The 17,982-nt window shown below is 41.0% G+C and overlaps 1 protein-coding gene across 1 annotated transcript in view; it reads right to left on the minus strand.

Moving 5' to 3' along the window:
• Positions 1-17,982, minus strand: part of LOC145983758 (cyclin-dependent kinase 17-like) — a 147,236-nt gene that overhangs the window by 16,424 nt on the left and 112,830 nt on the right. Inside the window, exons 5-6 of the mRNA XM_083116807.1 lie at positions 7,223-7,405; positions 5,444-5,594 (exon numbers count right to left, since the gene is read on the minus strand). Coding sequence (XP_082972933.1) covers positions 5,444-5,594; positions 7,223-7,405 — 334 coding nt within the window. The remainder of the gene's footprint in view (positions 1-5,443; positions 5,595-7,222; positions 7,406-17,982) is intronic.

Genomic DNA, 17,982 nt, shown 5'->3' on the forward strand with positions numbered 1-17,982 from the left:
TCATACATGTTAAGTTAGGGAAACCAAGTCTATAACATACAGAGGTAGAAGACAAGAAACAATAAATTTGCCCTACTATTTGAGTTTTGGGTTATTATGCACAGTAAGGATAATTGGGACAGTTGGCAAAATCGATCAAAAACGAAAAGTGTGTGGAAAAATGAAATGTGAACTCATTAGAATGAACTATACAGGGTGTATCATGTGATGGTCATAAGAGAGACATCGCGTCAATCTCAGATGAAACCTCGTCTTCCACTTTTCTGAGAGATGCTCAGTGTCAGAGCTAGACACCACCAAAAGTGTGGGAAAGTACAGTTCACACCTCTGTAGGATGAGTACTATGGCAGTTAGAAAGGCAGTTCCAAATAAATCATAAAGGAATCTTACGCACTCTACCAGAAACACACTATGGGAGATCTGTGGGACCTATGCGAAAGGTACTCCCAATAGGAAATGGGGTTCCCCGTAGAAAGAATACATGAAAGGGGTATCTGAGGAAGCAGGTGGATGTGAATTACATGATATCCAGATACCATTCACAATTACGGAAACACGATAGATGAAATCCCGGATAATTTTAGCATGGTTGCGTTGCTGGAGTGGCAATGGGCATAGTAACACTGACAGTAAATGCAAGCAAAATGCTCGTTGTCTGACGAATATCATGGGAAAACAGTGTTTAGCTGTGGTTGGTAGTTTGTAAAAGATGAAAAGAGTATGATGTGTGAAGGGAGTCGACGAGGGCCTATGAAAAAACCTCCATCCCACCTTTGTGATGGAAGAAACCCCGGTACAAAAAAGAGAATACGTAAGATGAAAGAAACAATACCTACAGTGGTAAAACGAATTTTGTTTTCCCGATGGTCATGGGAGTTGAACCCCCAACCTACTGAATGTAAGCCGAACTGAACACTTTACCACTTGGGCACTGTGACACAGTAGTGTTGTGGTGTGAATGCTGGATGTAGGCACGATACATACGTATGTATTGTTAATCGAAACTAGGGATGGTATCGAGCACGAGACCAGTCTTGGTCTTGTCTCGGTTTCATCTCGAATTTGTGACAGATGAGAATGAGACCACCTCTCTGCAGACAAGATGAGAACGAGACCACCACCCTTGAGACGAGACCGAGACAGTCACCTAGTACAAGAGACAAGACGAGACTGAGAACGAGATTACCCTTTTGAACTTAAGACAAGACCGAGACCAAGGAAAGTCTCTTCTCGTCTCGATACCATCCCTAATCATTTTACATCTCTGTACTTCATACTGTAAGTGCCTTTGAATCACGTAAAAGGTATGATGTGTTCTACTAGTATTACATAATACGTAATTTACATAGTTCCTATCCTTACCATCAGGGAGCAGCGTGACATGCGTCAAGGCTAGAAGGCACATTGAGACATAGTTCATTAAGTGTGTGTGTTCGATATGGAATACGTACAACAGTGTCTGTCAGTGAAGTGTATGTACTTCGCGGTTCAAATGAATGTGTGTACACTAATGAGGAATATGCAGACATGAATTTCTTCTACGGCAAAACAGACGGCAATGCAGTGGAGGCTGCACACCTGTACCAGGAAGCTTTTCCGTGCTGATGGCACCCTGATCGTCGTGTGTTCATAAGATTACACCAACGCCTCCGAGAAGACGGAAGTTTTGAGTATAAAGAAAGAAGTGGTAAGCCAACACATATCACAGTGGAAGAAGAGGAAAGCATTTTACAACTCGTTGAAGAAGCACCTGGGATGTCAACTAGGAGGATCGCGGCACAGGAGCGAGGTGTATCTCACAGCAGTGTGTGGGTCAATTTACACCACCAGTTGCTCTACCCGTACCATCTCCAACGCGTACAAGGTCTCCAAGCAATGGATTTTGGGGCCAGGGTTATGTTTTGTGAGTGGATGCTGCAAAAACTTGCATTGCACCCACGCTTTATAGGGGACATTTTGTTCACAGACGAAGCTGGATTCACTTGTGACGGAATTGTGAACTTTCATAATACTCACGTGTGGTGTGACGAAAATCCCCATGAAATGTTTGAGTCATGACATCAGCAATGTTTCACCTTGAATGTGTGGATGGGTGTAGTAGGTGATTTCATATTGGAACCTCACATCCTGCCAACTAAACTCAATGTTCGTGGGTACCTTCAGTTCCTACGTAATCATCTTCCACGCCTCCTGGAAGATGTTCCCCTTCACCAGCAGTTGTGTATGTGGTTCATGCACGATGGTGCACCAGAACATTTTGCTTTACCTGTGCGGCGGGACCTTACACGATGCTATGGTCGGCACTGGATAGGTCGTGGAGGGCCTGTATTGTGGCCACCACAGTCACCTGATTTAAATCCATTGAATTTTTGTATTTGGGGTCACATGAAAAGCATGGTGTACAGCTATCCTGTCGATAATGTTGCAGAGTTAGAGGATCGTGTGATTGATGCATGTGCACAAATACGAAATACACCGGGGATATTGGAAAGAGCAACCGACAGTTGCGCTGTTGTGTGGAAATGAATGGAAGTAATTTTGAGCACTTGCTGTAACTTCTTGTACAGTGTTCTACCTGTAAAGTAAAGTATCATACATGTTCAGGGTATTTTTTCTTAATACCTTCCTTGAAACTGTTTCCCATGTGAGGTCCCATTCAAACACAATGTTTTCCAAGATATTCGTCAGCCAACGAGCATTTTGCTTGCATTTACTGTCTGTGTTGCTATGCCATTGCCCTTCTGGCAATGCAACCATGCTAAAATTATCCCAGTTTCATCCATCGTGTTTCCGTAATTGTGAATGGTATCTGGATATCATGTAATTGACGTCCACCTGCTTCCTCAGATACCCCTTTCATGTATTCTTTCTACGGGGAACCCCATTTCCTATTGGGAGTACCTTTCGCATAAGTCCCACAGATCTCCCATAGTGTGTTTCTGGTAGAGCGCATAAGATTCCTTTATGATTTATTTGGAACTGCCTTTCTAACTGCCATAGTACTCGTCCTACAGAGGTGTGAACTGTACTTTTCCACACTTTTGGTGGTGTCTAGCTCCGACACTAAGCATCTCTAGGAAAAGTGGAAGAGGAACTTTCGTCTAGGTTTGACGCAATGTATCTCTGGTTTCATTTATGAACATCACTTATGATACACCCTGTATATCTTTGCGTAACCGCAGTGCCTCAGAGATGGTGCAGTGGTAGTGTCACTGCCTTGTAATCAAGATGTCCTGGGTTCGATACCTAGTCATAGTTGTTTGGATCCCACTTTAAACTGTAGGTCCAGTCACAATTAGCCTTATTGTGCATAAAGTGGACTTAAACACCAACTCAATCAATCCGCGTAACTGCCAAACAGATATATTTAGATACAAGGTGTTACATTGATAAAAATCAATAAGAGCTTTCTAAATTTTAATAGTAACAAAGTTATACAGGGTGTCGTTTTAATGGTGCCCACAGACCACAGAATAGCATACAGGTAACATCTTTCTCGTTGGTGCATTGTTTCAGCACTACAGTCGTTCAAAAAAGCCAGTTTTGCCACCTGAATGCTGGCAACCTAACATAACATTTGATTGCATCTGTGACATCATTTCCTGCCACGAAACAATACTGGAGTACATGGCAGCGTTGCAAGGAACACACAAATTTTGTGAAAAATGACAGACTACCAACTACATTATGAGCTGCAAAAATGAAAATAGGAATGCATACAGTAGACTGAAGATCTAGGGTAGCACAACCTACCTGCCAGAGAACAACAGTCATCCCAGCGGAAGGGGGAAGTGAACCAATGATACGAAAAATGGTAGAAAAACAATGTATTCAAAATGAAGTGGTAATATTGGATTTTGTCTCTCAGCCTACATGTCAAATATAATCATCATCAAGAACAACAAATTTTATTGGACTTACAATTTAACATCTGGCTGTTTACACCCAGCCACAAGTCAAATATTTGCAAATCTCATTGCAAGGTTGATATCTACAGGTTTGATTATCCATTTGTCCTGATACATGCATTGTGGTATTGTGGTGCTGAGTATCCAAGGTTCACGTTGTTACATTATGACTAAAACACATACAGTGGGATCCATGAGTATTACTGTACAAATTGTGCATCACCATGTTCATGCATTTTTTTTGACCCAATAAGAGTTTCAAGAATTAAAAGAAAACTTAAAACAAGCTATTGACAACTTCTGCACCAGCATACACAAAAATACATCGCTGAAAAACACACAGGATGCGAGAGAAAAATTAATGAAAATAGTCATGGACAACTTGCATGGTAATACTCATGGAATCCACTGTACAACCACAGTAAGAAACATACTGTCATATTCACAGTTGCATGTGCATTCGGTGCATAGATAAACACAGGAATGTTGCAGTCATCGGAGAGCTTGTTTTCCTACTACTTATATAACCTTATTTAAAACAATTTTTGTCCCTTGCCCCATAATGCCATGAATATACATTACATTACATGTTATTTACCTTTGGAATTCTACATTCTTTTATTTCTATTTTGTAAACCGTTCAGTGTGTCACTGACAACCAGTATCAGAAGGACGAAGTGGATAGACTAAACTGTAGATGCCAACTTGGCAACGAGATTTGCAAAAATTTAACATGAAGGCAGAGACAAAATTCGATATTACCACTCTTTATTGAATATGTTATTTTTGTACCATTTCTTGTATTGTTGGTTTACTTCCTGTTGGGTTACAGAACTCATTTTCTCACTTTGTTTTATGGCATAGCGTTCCACCCTGTAGAACGTGGGAATCGAACCAGGGGATGTAACTAACCCCCACCAATTGTAACACTTGATGGTAAAGACAGCCCCTAAAAGGGCCAGGTGTGAATACCTAGCTTAGCATTTAGTAATTAATGTAAAACTCATGTTTTGGATTTAAACACTTCTGACTGAGCAATGAGAATGGCAGGTTAGGGAAGGTAACTTACCCTGCTCGGTAAACGAAAAAATCTATATATAGCCCCAGCTGTTGCACCTTCAGAGGACTTCCAACAAAAGACCTCGTTCTCCCTGCTTCACCTGGTTTTGTTCTATCTCTCGACCTTCGCTTACCTCGCTAAAGGTAAACGTCCTAGCCGTTTCCTGTGTAACTCTTTAATCAACATAATTGTAGGAGCAAGTCCTGACAAGTTCTGCCAGGTACTTTATTTGTTACCGAGCAGGGAATGTTATGATGGTACATAACGTGGCTGGTTGTAGCTGTCATTTTTCACAGATTGTGTGTGTTTGTAGCAACCCTGGCATGCGTTGCTTCACGACAGGAAATGACATCACAAATGCAATCAAATGTTGTGTTGGGTTGCCAGCATTCAGGTTGCAAACTCTATTATAAGGATATGTTACTATAAGTTCATGAGAACATAAGAAAATATTGCCTTAAATTTCAAAACTTACCTATATTGGCATGCCTCAGTTCCTTTAGTAACGAGACTTCTCTAATTGCAGTACAAGGTGCACCTTCTTCATGCTCTAGGCGAATTTCTTTTAAAGCTACTAAATTATCAGTTAGTCGTGACTTTCCTTTAAATACGGTTGCGTAAGTGCCCTGTAAATATGTACATAATCTGTTATCAACAATATTGTGCACACAAGGAAGACTATTTTTTGTAACTGAACATTGCATTAAGTAGTAAGACATTAACTTTAAAGATAATTGGTTCCGTGAAACATACATACATACATCATCTTCAGGGTTGAAGTGACGTTAGCTCTCGAAAACTTGGAATATTTTCCACAACTCACCTGGTTGATAGCCCGAGAGAATCTATTCATCATTCGTCGCCAGGAAGCTTCAAATCTTACTATACATACATCAATTCTCATATTAATTTTATACCTTCAAGTTGGTGGCAGTGATATGGTGTGGTGGGAAAGGGGGGGGGGGCAAGAATTTGTAGCCTTCAAACATTTCCAGGTACCACTTACACATAAGGATATTGTCACGCAGTCCACAAAAGTGTATCGTAATGTATGTGTGTGCTGTTATGTTAATTTTTGACATTGTTACTGTGTGGTGGAGATGATAGTAGCATTATATAAAGAAACAGATCTGTACATTCTGTCAACTGAACATCTTATGAGTCAAGTTCATGTAGCAAAAGCATTTACATGAATATTTGTAAACAATGTGCTGGTTACGTAACTATTCTGAATGATCATATCATGTAATTCCTTCAACACTCAAATAACAATATCAACATGAATCCATCAGAGAATTATAGTTCAAAATGCTCAACCATAGTCAAAATTAACAAAGTTCACAAAAATAAAAAAAATTCTGCTAATAAAGTTGAGAATTCCTTGCAAGTTGTGAAGGCCGAGTGGGAGGTGAGGGAGGGGTGAAAGCTAAGTGTAGAAGATGAAGTCTATTTAATTCAATGCTAAATGAAAGCCTGGCTAGGCCTTCAACTGGCCTGTTTACCGAATTCTTGCCACTAACTGCATCTGCAGAGCAATAAGTACTATGGCTAAAAGTCAACCATATTATTCCTGAGCATAGTCATGTGGGCTTCTCATTTCTGGTAAAGTTCCCCGTGCATACAGCACCAGGCCATGAAGGTGCATTTAGGGGACCTGGGGGTAGGGTGCCACACATTCTTGATCTCTGCCATTTTGGAGGTGATGTGATCAGCACCATGCTCTGGCTGCCTTTACTGCCCTCCCCCACAAGGTATGCTCCCAGTACCCACTGATTTGAGGCTGGGTGAGCCCCACAGTTGCTTTATGCAGGGACAAGGTCAGAAAAATTCCGACCTTAGATCACCCACCCCAGGAATCAAACCCGGGTCTCCCATGTGGCAGTCAGATGCCCTACCGACTAGACCACCGAGGCTCTCATTTATGAATACAAGATATGATTAAGATACAATAATCATATCATCATCCTTGAAAATATGCACACACAATATATGTGCAAATCAGAAATAACAACCAGCTCCATGGCTGATGAGCTTGTTAAGTGGTTGACTTGATCTTGTCACCAAAGTTTATTGGTTTGAGTCTTGGCATGCATATTGTTTGTAAGTGTCCCCTCATCCTCATTGTTGCGATTAGAGAACAATGTGAAATACTAAATACTTGTAGCACTTTTAATGATGATAAAAAAGATACAGAATTTATAGAGTTGTTTCATAGAGTTCTTAAAAAGTTATTACACAAAACTATGATTCATACCTGACCAAGTTTATCCAATTTGGTGTAAGTTTCCATCCTTCCAAAACCTATCTCCGAGAGCGATTGCCTCCTTGTGGCTCTTGTCAAGGGGCCATCTATTGTTGGACTAACATTTTGTTTGGCAATGAAAGACTCAGGCAGGTGAAGGTCTGCTGGTAGCGACAGTCGTTTGTTGATATCTTGCTGTAATGGCAAACACAGTTCAAAGTTAGATTGCTATTGTGTGACCTTTACCTAAAAATAGAGGAAATGTGAAAACGCACAAAAATGACAAGAACATATGCCAGTATACCTTTTGGAAAATAGATAATACACACCTCACAAAAAGCTTGGAATATTGTTATATTAGACAAGGTGTGATAGGCACGGTGGCATATGTTGATTTTGTAGTTTGATCGAACCACTGAAAGAAGGTCATACACAGGAGGAGGTTGCCATGTTGGGGTTACGCAAGGGGCAGTCTCCAAAATGTGGAAATGGTTCAAGGAGATCAACAGTAACAACACCATGACAAGACCAGTATATCCACATCACAGCATGCAGGCAACTGCAAATGCTTGTGAATTATGAAGTGACTTGATGCGGGCATCTGACATCCTTGTCTCCACCTGAACAGTTCGCAATCGGCTGCATAGTGTACAATTAAGGTTCAACATGCCTGTGCAATGTGTGTGCCTGCAGCCTCGCCATCGGGCGGAGACATGAAGATAGGCCCTTCGGCATCCCAGTTGAGTTTCCAAGGAAGGAATTGTCGTATGCTGATTGAACTCGAACGCCAGACCTGATTATTAAATGTTGTTGGTGTTTAGTCTGTGCGTTCTTCCTGTAAAACATGTCCAATATGATATAGCCGTCCTGTGCGACGCAACTTTGTATCTTCATATCACAATGTAAGTTATTGTGCTGATTATGTTACTGTGTTCCTAAATTATACACTTTTGTTTGTGTTGAAACTTCAGTCGTATTCTTTACTCCATTTCCTGAATAACCGAAGAACAGAGAGAACCCAAAACTCAACAATGGCGACGAGGATCTTGGAACATACTTACTTCTCGTAATTCTACACATTTCTCGTTATTGTTCTTCAAGTTGTCTGTTGGAGGTAAGAATCTCTATATACAATGCAGAGGTTGTCTCAATTTTCCGAATTCTGCAGGGAGCAGGAAAGTATTAAGCAATATTTTGATAGATTCGAGCATTTCTGCAAAGGTTCAGACATTCCAGATGAAAAGGCTAAGCATATTCTATTAGCAGCAATAGGGCACAGAACGTATGCTGATTTATATAATCTCATACAACCAAAATCTATATCAGAACTCAGTCTTGCCCAAATTCAACAAATGTTGATCCGCCATTATGAGCCCAAGAAAAATCTCGTGCTTGAAAGGCATAAGTTCTTTCTTGTTAAACAGAAAGAAAATCAGAACATTCCGGATTTCATTGTGCAAATCAAAGAACAAGCTTCAAAATGTGATTTTGGTGATCTCATCGACTCAATGTGTCGCGACGTATTTATTCTTGGTATGAGAAGTGTGCGCGTTAGAAACAGACTGTTATCAGATCCTGATTTGACCTTGAAAAAAGCAATAGATACGGCCATGTATCTCGATGAGCTAGAATTAAATGAGGGAATTATTAATCAAAGTCACTCAAAGAATGCTGTGGAATATTCTGAAACTCCAACTGAAGTCACTTCGCAAATACAAAACAGGTACAAGGACAAATTCCGAATGAACATCAGACCAAATAGAACTGATTCAAGGGATATTGGTAACAAATCAAACAATGATTCTGGTAAACCGTGTGGTAATTGTAATTCTTTTCATCCTAACGGGAAATGCCCAGCTTTTGGGGCTACTTGCAGATATTGTAAAAAGAAAAATCATTTCTTGACTGCCTGCAAGAAGAGAGAATTTAACAATTCTAGTAAAAGCAAATTGGTTTCTGGCACTAACATTGTGCTTAACACGGGTATCAATGAAAGATCTATTGATATGCAAGATAATTCGAAACCTTCCATTGTACCTAACAATCGCAGCAATTTCAAACATATGGTCCGAGAATCATCCATTGATTTTTCAAATTTTAATGTGCCGTGCATTCCCATAGATCACAAATTTGCAGATATTCAAGAAGAAAAATCTGAGAGCGAATTTGTTGATTACAGCGCCGCTGGTATCCAATCTAACGCTCAGTGTCCATAAATTTTCACTACTTTCGTTACTAAAGAAAGTGAATCTGTTTGGCATACACAGGGATCGTTGTTTATCGACTTACAAGTCAACAATTCTAAGATTCCATTCCTAGTGGATACAGGTTCTGTTTATACTTTAATTGACAGTAGACAATTTGAGTCTTCATTGCGAGGTTGCACTATACACAATTTTCCTATCATCTTGAAAGCAGCAAATGGTAATAATCTTGGTGTTTTAGGAAAAGTTAACGTTGAAGTTGTATTTCAAGGAATGAAACATAACTTAGATATGATTGTTGTAAAGACTAAATTGAATCGTTCGATTATGGGTTTATCTTGGATTGACATTTTCATGCCTGAATGGCGAAACATTTTTGTTTCACATGTTCCTCGGATGGTTGCAACTACTGTTGAATCATCAGCAATAAAGGAACTGGTTACGAATCTAAGGAAAGATATTCCTATACCTTTTGATGGTGACATGTCCAAGTCGATCAAACGCTTCGAGATAGACTTGCCATTGAAAGACGATGCTACTCCAGTGTTCAAGAGATATTACGACGTCCCGTACCCGCTTAAGGAATCAGTCAAGGATGAATTACAGAAGTTGGTTAGTGACGGAGTCATTGAACCTATCAAATCATCATCGTGGGCTTCTCCTCTTGTTGTTGTTCATAAGAAAAACGGTGAATTAAGGCTATGTGTGTCCTACAAGAACACTGTAAATCTGCAACTTAGGAAGATGGGACATCCATTACCTAAAATAGAGGACCTTTTCAACAAGATGGTTGGTTGTAGTTGGTTCGTTTCATTTGACCTTCGAAGGGCTTACCTTCCGTTACGCCTATCTCTACAGGCTCAGAAGATCCTTGTCTTCAACACGGAATTCAGGTTATTCAGACAGTTGAAGCTTCCCTTCGGAGTAAACTCTGCCAGTGCCATTTTCCAAGCCACGATGGAGCAGATATTGATGGGTGTAGACAAGGTTTCCATTTTCCAAGACGACATTTTGGTAGGAGGAGTTACTCTTGAGGAGTGCTATGATAAAGCACGAAAGGTGCTGAATCTTTTCTCCGATTATGGCGTCCGCATAAATGAACAAAAGTCTGTGTTCTTTGTGCAAAATGTGAAGTATCTGGGACATTCTATTTCACAGGAGGGAATTCGTCCTCTGAAAGAAAACATTGATAAAATAATTCAATGTAAGCCACCCACTAATGTCGGTGAATTGAAGTCATTTCTCGGTATGGTCACGTATTACGCTTCGTACCTGCCAAACCTAGCTGACTGTGTTGCCAGTTTATATGATTTGTTGAAGAATGGGGTGCGCTGGTCATGGACAGATGTTCATCAGAAGGAATTCCAGGATGTCAAGGATCTGCTATCTAAGGACTTAGTACGCACAGTATATGATCCTGATAAAGACTTATACCTCATGTCGGATGCATCTCCTACCGCTACGGGAGCAGCCATAATGCACAAGATAAACGGAGTCCTAAAGCCTATCATGTGTATGGCCGGTACTTTGTCCGCTGCGGAAAGGAACTACACTCAATTGGAAAGGGAATCACTTGCATTAGTCCGTGGAGTCAAATACTTTCACAAGTATCTTATTGGACGACGTTTTGTCGCGTTCACTGACTCGAAACCTTTATCTCACCTGTTGGATCCTAGAAGTAACTTGCCTGCTTTAGCCATCAGCAGAATCAACAGATGGAAGTTAGTATTGGAAGAATATGACTTCAGAACTGTTTACACGCCGCATGTTGAGTTGGTTGATGCTCTATCTAGAATTTGTGTTGCAGATGATCCAGTTCATGATTATCATGATGATTTCGCATGTCAGTTGACAGCTGAGCCAGTTGTCCTTAATCTTATTGAATCTTCGGTGTTGACGCGCATTTCGCTGGAATCACAACGTGATCCTGAGCTTTCTAAAGTCTTCGAATATGTTCAAAGGAGATGGCCACAATCCATAGGGAGAACAAAAAGTCATCCTATCAGGAAAATATTCGACAGGCGATATGATGTCCACATACAGAAGGGATGTATTTTCGTGGGCGAAAGACTAGTTGTACCTGAATCTTGTATACAAAGTGTCCTGTCTCTGTTACACAAATTCCACCAGGGAACATGCAAAATGAAGGAAATAGCTCGTTCATCGTTCTTCTGGAACACGATGAATGAAGATATTGAAAGGATTACATCTTCGTGTGACACATGTTTGCGATACAATAACAGGCCCAATGTACCAGGTACCGCATTCGAAACTTGGCCTATTGCATCTCAGCCTTTTGAGCGTGTTCATCTTGATTTCTTCCATTTCTCAGACATGGATTTCTTGTTGCTAGTTGACGCTTACTCTCATTGGATATCTGTGTGGAGAGTGAAGAATATGCGATTTGACACCATGATTGGTTACTTAGAGGAATTTTCCTCATGCTTTGGATATCCGAAAACATATGTTACAGACAATGGCCAACCATTTGCATCTTCAGACTTTAATTCTTATTGCTCAAAGAAGAACATCAAGCTTCTTCACTCAGCTCCGTACACCCCTCAATCAAATGGTCTAGCTGAAAGGAATGTCGGGGTGGTGAAGAATTTACTACAAAAGAACTTTTCGAATCGTTCATACATCACGTTGAGAGAGATGGACAAGTTCGTTCTTGAGCTTTTAGGCAGATTAAGGAATACTCCAGTGCACGGATGTAGTCCAGCAGAACGTTTGCTAAAGTTTCGGCCAAGAACGGACATTTCCGCTTTTGACGCACCAAATGGTTTCGACAATCAGCCTGTTAGTCCCGTTCCGTTTATGCCGGGGGAAAAGGTGCTTGTTGAACAACGCAAGAAACAATTCAGCCATGGATCCAAATACAAAATCGGAGAAATTGTTAAATTGATGGGCCGGAAGATGGCGAAGGTGATTGTGGACAATGACACGATTGTTGTTCATCTCTCGAAGATCAAGAAGTATCCCGACAAGGTCGGAAAAGACATCCTTGTCCGAAAAAACCCAGTGCTTGTTGGAGAGGAAGATTATCTCCCAGTGCCTGCTTATCAGGATCCAGTGGTACCTCCGAATGCGGCCTGCGACAATCAACCGGTTAGGAGATCACGAAGACCAAGACGACCGCCTGACCGATATGGGCAAACTGCATGAAACGGGAGTCTCTTCAACCTAAGGGGGGGAGAGTGTCGTATGCTGATTGAACTCGAACGCCAGACCTGATTATTAAATGTTGTTGGTGTTTAGTCTGTGCGTTCTTCCTGTAAAACATGTCCAATATGATATAGCCGTCCTGTGCGACGCAACTTTGTATCTTCATATCACAATGTAAGTTATTGTGCTGATTATGTTACTGTGTTCCTAAATTATACACTTTTGTTTGTGTTGAAACTTCAGTCGTATTCTTTACTCCATTTCCTGAATAACCGAAGAACAGAGAGAACCCAAAACTCAACAGGAATCATGTTATGTTTTCCGATGAAACACTGATAGCACTGCACCCTGATACATGACAACAGAGTTTGGCGACGAAAACAATATTGGGGGGGGGGGGGAGTACCACCAGAAGTCCATGCATTTGGCGGTGGCGGAGTCATGTTTTGGGCAGGCATGTATCGATGTTGGACACTGCTGATACCCATATGAGGGAGGTTAATGGACCCAAGGTATGTGGAGGATGTCCTTCAGCCCTTTGTCCAACCATTTCTTGACCAACAGCATGATGGATTTGTGTTGGATGATAATAAACATCCACATTGTGGAGCACTGGTAACAAAATTCCTGTGAATGGCTGATATTCACTGCATGGAATGGCCTCCTCCTATGTCACCAGATATCAACTGCAATGAACATGTGTGGAAAATGTTGAAAACTGCCATTTGTAGTCATCCAAAGCTTCCAGAAACACTGCAGAACCTCATTCACACTGCCCAGATGGAATGTGACCTTCATCCCCAGGATGTCATCCACGCACTCATCACAGGGATACCTCAATGTGTCAGAGAACTGCACAATGCACGTGGAGGTCATACACATTACTGTGAGCAAGGCACTGTGAACAAGTGAGTTGGGATATTATTGCACGGAAACAATTAGTAGTTTCCCACTGTTTTTTTGGCATTACTAAAACTATACAGGCTGTATGATTGTGTGATACAATAAAGGTTGTGAATCCCTATTTCCTCGACATATTCATGATATTCCAAACTTTTGTGAGGTGTGTATCTAATAGGTAATGAATGCACCACTTAGTAAAAAATTACACACATATACAAAACTAAAGTATGAGCAACAAATTCACAGGTTGCACACAAGGAAATATCCTTTAATCAAGGATGAGAATGTACAGTAGCAATTTAGTAACAATGTATCACAGTTACCGAATATCCGACACTGACGCAAAGTGATTGAAATCCTGAGAGTATTCAACTGGCAATACCCACCTGAAACACACGAGTCTAGAGAAACAAAGCCATGTACTATCCAGAAACATCTAAAGGAAAATTACAAGGTGTTATGTCCTTACTTAACATACATGCATGACAAACATATTTGGTATACTAAGAACAAGACTATTGAGCAGTTACTGGAGCAGAACTTCCAGCTGCTTGAAGCATTTCTCAAAGCTTATGAATCATTCATGACTATGCGTTCCACTGAGCTAGATGTCCCCCCCCCCCCCCCCAAAGCAACACAAGCATTCTCTATTACATTGAGATCAGGGAAATATGCTGACAATTCTATTCAATGGATGAGTTTTTTCACCAATGGGGTACCATGGTGGTGAAATACATCAGTATGGTGTGGTATGGTGTGTGGGGGACTCGTGTTGTGGGCCCTTTCTTCATTAGCGGAACATTAACGGTGGTTGAGTATCGTCGAATGCTGGAAGAGGATGTCTTGCCATCTCTGTTGTCTGAGGATGGGTCATTTCCTGTTTTTGTTTTTTTTCCATGTTGGCACTCCTCCTCATTACAGCAATTGTGTTCGTCAATACCTTGATGTACAGTTTCCCAACACTTGGATTGGTCGGCAAGGTGCTCTGGAGTGGCCATTCCGTTCCCCAGACCTCACTGCTAGATTTCTTCCTGTGGGGACATGTCAAGGCCATAGTGTATTCAGTGAAAATTCAGGATGTGGAACATCTTAAGAAATGCATCATTGACGCATGTGCCAGCATTACCGCAGACTTTAAGCAGGATTTTGAATGAATGAGGGATTGAGACTGGCTTTGATAATTCAATGGGGTGGTCAGCACTTTGACAACTGTTAGTCAGAGTTGGTGCGTGATGGACGTGTTTTCAGCTTTCTCCCATGTGCAGCGAGTCGGAACGAATTGGGGAACTCAGTGATGTAGTGGCACCAAGCGATTGGCCTATTCTGTGTGGCCTGGTGTTCTGGCCCCCGAAGGGAAGTGCGAAGTGGCTAAGTATAAATGTTGTTACTTGGCAAACGGAGTGTTAGTGCTAACGCTACTTATTATAGGGGGAATTGAACAGAACCCGGGCCCCGGTGCTAATGGGGAATTTTCGAATGACATTGTGGAACTCAAGCAAATGATGCTCCAATTAAAGAGCTCCAATGATATCACGTGCGTGATGAGGCAATTATCTGTCATGGTGAATAGACTGGTTTGGTAGGATTGACAGGATTGAGGCAGAAGCACACCAAATAAAGAACGACGTTGGAGAGCTTCAATCCTATGTGAGGACTCTCGAGGACCACCTAGACGACCTCGAGAACAGATCCAGGAGACAGAATTTGGTCTTCCACGGCGTCGAAGAAAAAGCGTGGGAAACTTGGGACGAATCGGCAGAGGCAATACAAAGGATCATCGAAGGGACTCTCCAAATAAAACTACCACCAGACTCCATCCAAAGGGCCCATCGCATGGGCAGTGCCCAATCAGGAAAACAACGTCCCATTGTTTGCAAGTTCCTATGGGACACCAATAAAGAGGAGGTGCTAAAAAATAACAGCAAGCTTAGAGGCACGGAGATCTTCATAGAGCAAGACTGCTCATTTGCGGTGTGGCAACAGAGGCAAAGATTGAAGAAACACCTTTTTGAAGCATGTCAGCAGGGCTGTAAAGCACACTTACAGTACAAGTATTTGAACATTGATGGATGAAAATACACAATATGGGACTTAGAGGAAAGTCAAGGTGACTACCTCGAGGTGAAAGAAGCTCCATATGGTTCATCCGATTCCAGGAATGTAAACCTTGCAAAGTCTGGAAGAATGCAAAACCCAACGACAACGTCTACATTCCGTTCAGCTTGTAATGATTATCAAGTGCTCCCTCCACATCCAGTGTCCCTTCGTCCAGGAAAGAAGAGAGTGACCACCCACCACTACCCCCAAGAGGCAAGGAAACAACCAGGGAACGGCAGCCTCAGGCAACGTAGGGAAACTCGAGGAGTGTCAACGAGGAAGATCAGCATCACCTGGTAAGTCAGCTAATTGGAAAAGTGAAAGTGTCGTAACCTTTGTTTATCAAAATGTTAGAGGCCTGAGAACAAAAACCAAAAACTTTTTACTACATATTCTTATTAACGATTATCAGATAAGATAGTGGGTGTTACAGAAACGTTGCTTTCTGACTCAATTTTGAACTGTGAACTATTTGATGATAGGTGAAAAAATGGGGTTATGGAGAGGTGGAGGGGTCTTGCTTGCAGTGCAAAGGAAATTTAACTCCAAAGAAATTAAACTGTCCTTATCACAAGATGCACTGTTAGTCAAATTGCAAGTGAAAGATTGTTCATCACTGTATTGTCTATTTTGTACTGGAAACATCTGCGGATGTATACAGGGAACTTTATGAAAAATTAGACGAACTTCTCACTCCTAACTCTCGCCTGCTTCTAGTGGGGGATTTTAATATTCCAGACATTAATGGGAAAGAATCCATGCTTCCCATGTCAACAAAAGTCAGGGACCTGTCAAATTTTATCGGTTACTTTGAGTTAAGAACTCTAAATTGGGTCACTAATGCTAGGGGGTAGAACACTTGATCTCGTGTTATCTAATGCACGAAACGTCTCTGTGCACAGAGAAACAGACGCTCTCTCCTACCCAAGGATGCACATCACCCCCTCTCCCCCTTGTTGATTGAGATTAGGAACAGGGAGCAGAATGTTTCAACTCGAGCGGAAAATAAAAATTTTCAATATAACTTCGAAAAAGTGAACTTCCAGTCTTTATATCGAAAACTAGTAGACTATAACTGGGTAAATCTATATGATATTGAGGATGTTGATACACTGACTAATACGTTTTATGGTATTTTTTATAATATTTTGAATGACTGTGTACCACTGAAACTAATGAAGATACTTAAATATCCTGTGTGGTTCAATGGTGGCATTATTAGGAAAATAAAGTCAAAATTATATCATTACAAAAAGTGGAAAAAAGGTAATTGCAACGCAGAGTATCATGAAGGGAAATACAGGAATCTTAGGAAAGAGATAAAGAAAGGGGTAACAGCAGCGTTGCCTCTTAATCTTGATAAAATGTCAGGTAATGTCTATAATAAATGCATAGATGTAAATGATGTATGGAATTATATTAGAAATAAAAAGAGGGATTCGGGTAGTAATACTTTTGAATACAACAATGAAATCTTACACAATGGGCACGATATTGTAAATGCATTTGCAACCTATTTCCTATCAGTGTACAAATATGCTTTACAGTACTCTATAGTTGAATTGGATAAGTGTGAAACTGGAGTGCTTTCCCAACTTGATATATCGCGTATTGAACTGAATGAGATCGAGGAAGCAATTGAAAAGTTAAAACCCAAAAAAGTAGCAGGGATGGACATTCCTCCCTATGTGGTCAAGGAGTGTGCTGAAACGCTAATAAAACCATTGAGTATAATATTCAATAAAATTTTGGAACATCACAACTTCCCATCAAAATGGAAAATCAATAAAGTTAATCCCATCCCAAAAAAGACAAATGTAAAGAACATTAATTGCTTTAGGCCAGTGTCAATTCTACCAGCTTTTTGAAAAGTGTTTGAACAAATACTGTACGAGAGGATAATGGCCAACATACGACCGGCTATATCTCCCATGCAACATGGTTTTATATCGCGGAGGTCGACAATCACAAACCTTGCCAAATGTACACATTTTGTAGCTTATGAATTAGACGAAAGGAGACAGATGTATTCTATGCTGACCTGGGCAAGGCGTTCGATTCGGTGAATCATGACATACAAGGTGTGTTCAAAAAAAGACCGGATTGAGTGCACTACGTGCAAACTACTTGATGGAATCAAATGAACACAGTTGCGCCATCTAGTGGCATCTTTGTGAAGTACATTGCAACAAAGCCCGGAGCGCAGTGCAAGCCGTTCGTGCACGCAATCAACACGTGTCAGAGTCTGCAGTGGTCAGTGGGACATTTTGTGGCTGTGTGAAAAATGAAAGACTTGCAGGAGCAACGTGTGTGCATTAAATTTTGTTTCAAGCTCGGTAAAAGTGCCACAGAGACGTTCACAATGCTTCGGGAAGCCTTCGGTGATGAAGCAATGAGCCGATC

This window comes from Lepisma saccharinum, chromosome 2, assembly GCF_977018435.1.
Source record: "Lepisma saccharinum chromosome 2, izLepSacc3.1, whole genome shotgun sequence".
Taxonomy (NCBI): Eukaryota; Metazoa; Arthropoda; class Insecta; order Zygentoma; family Lepismatidae; genus Lepisma; species Lepisma saccharinum.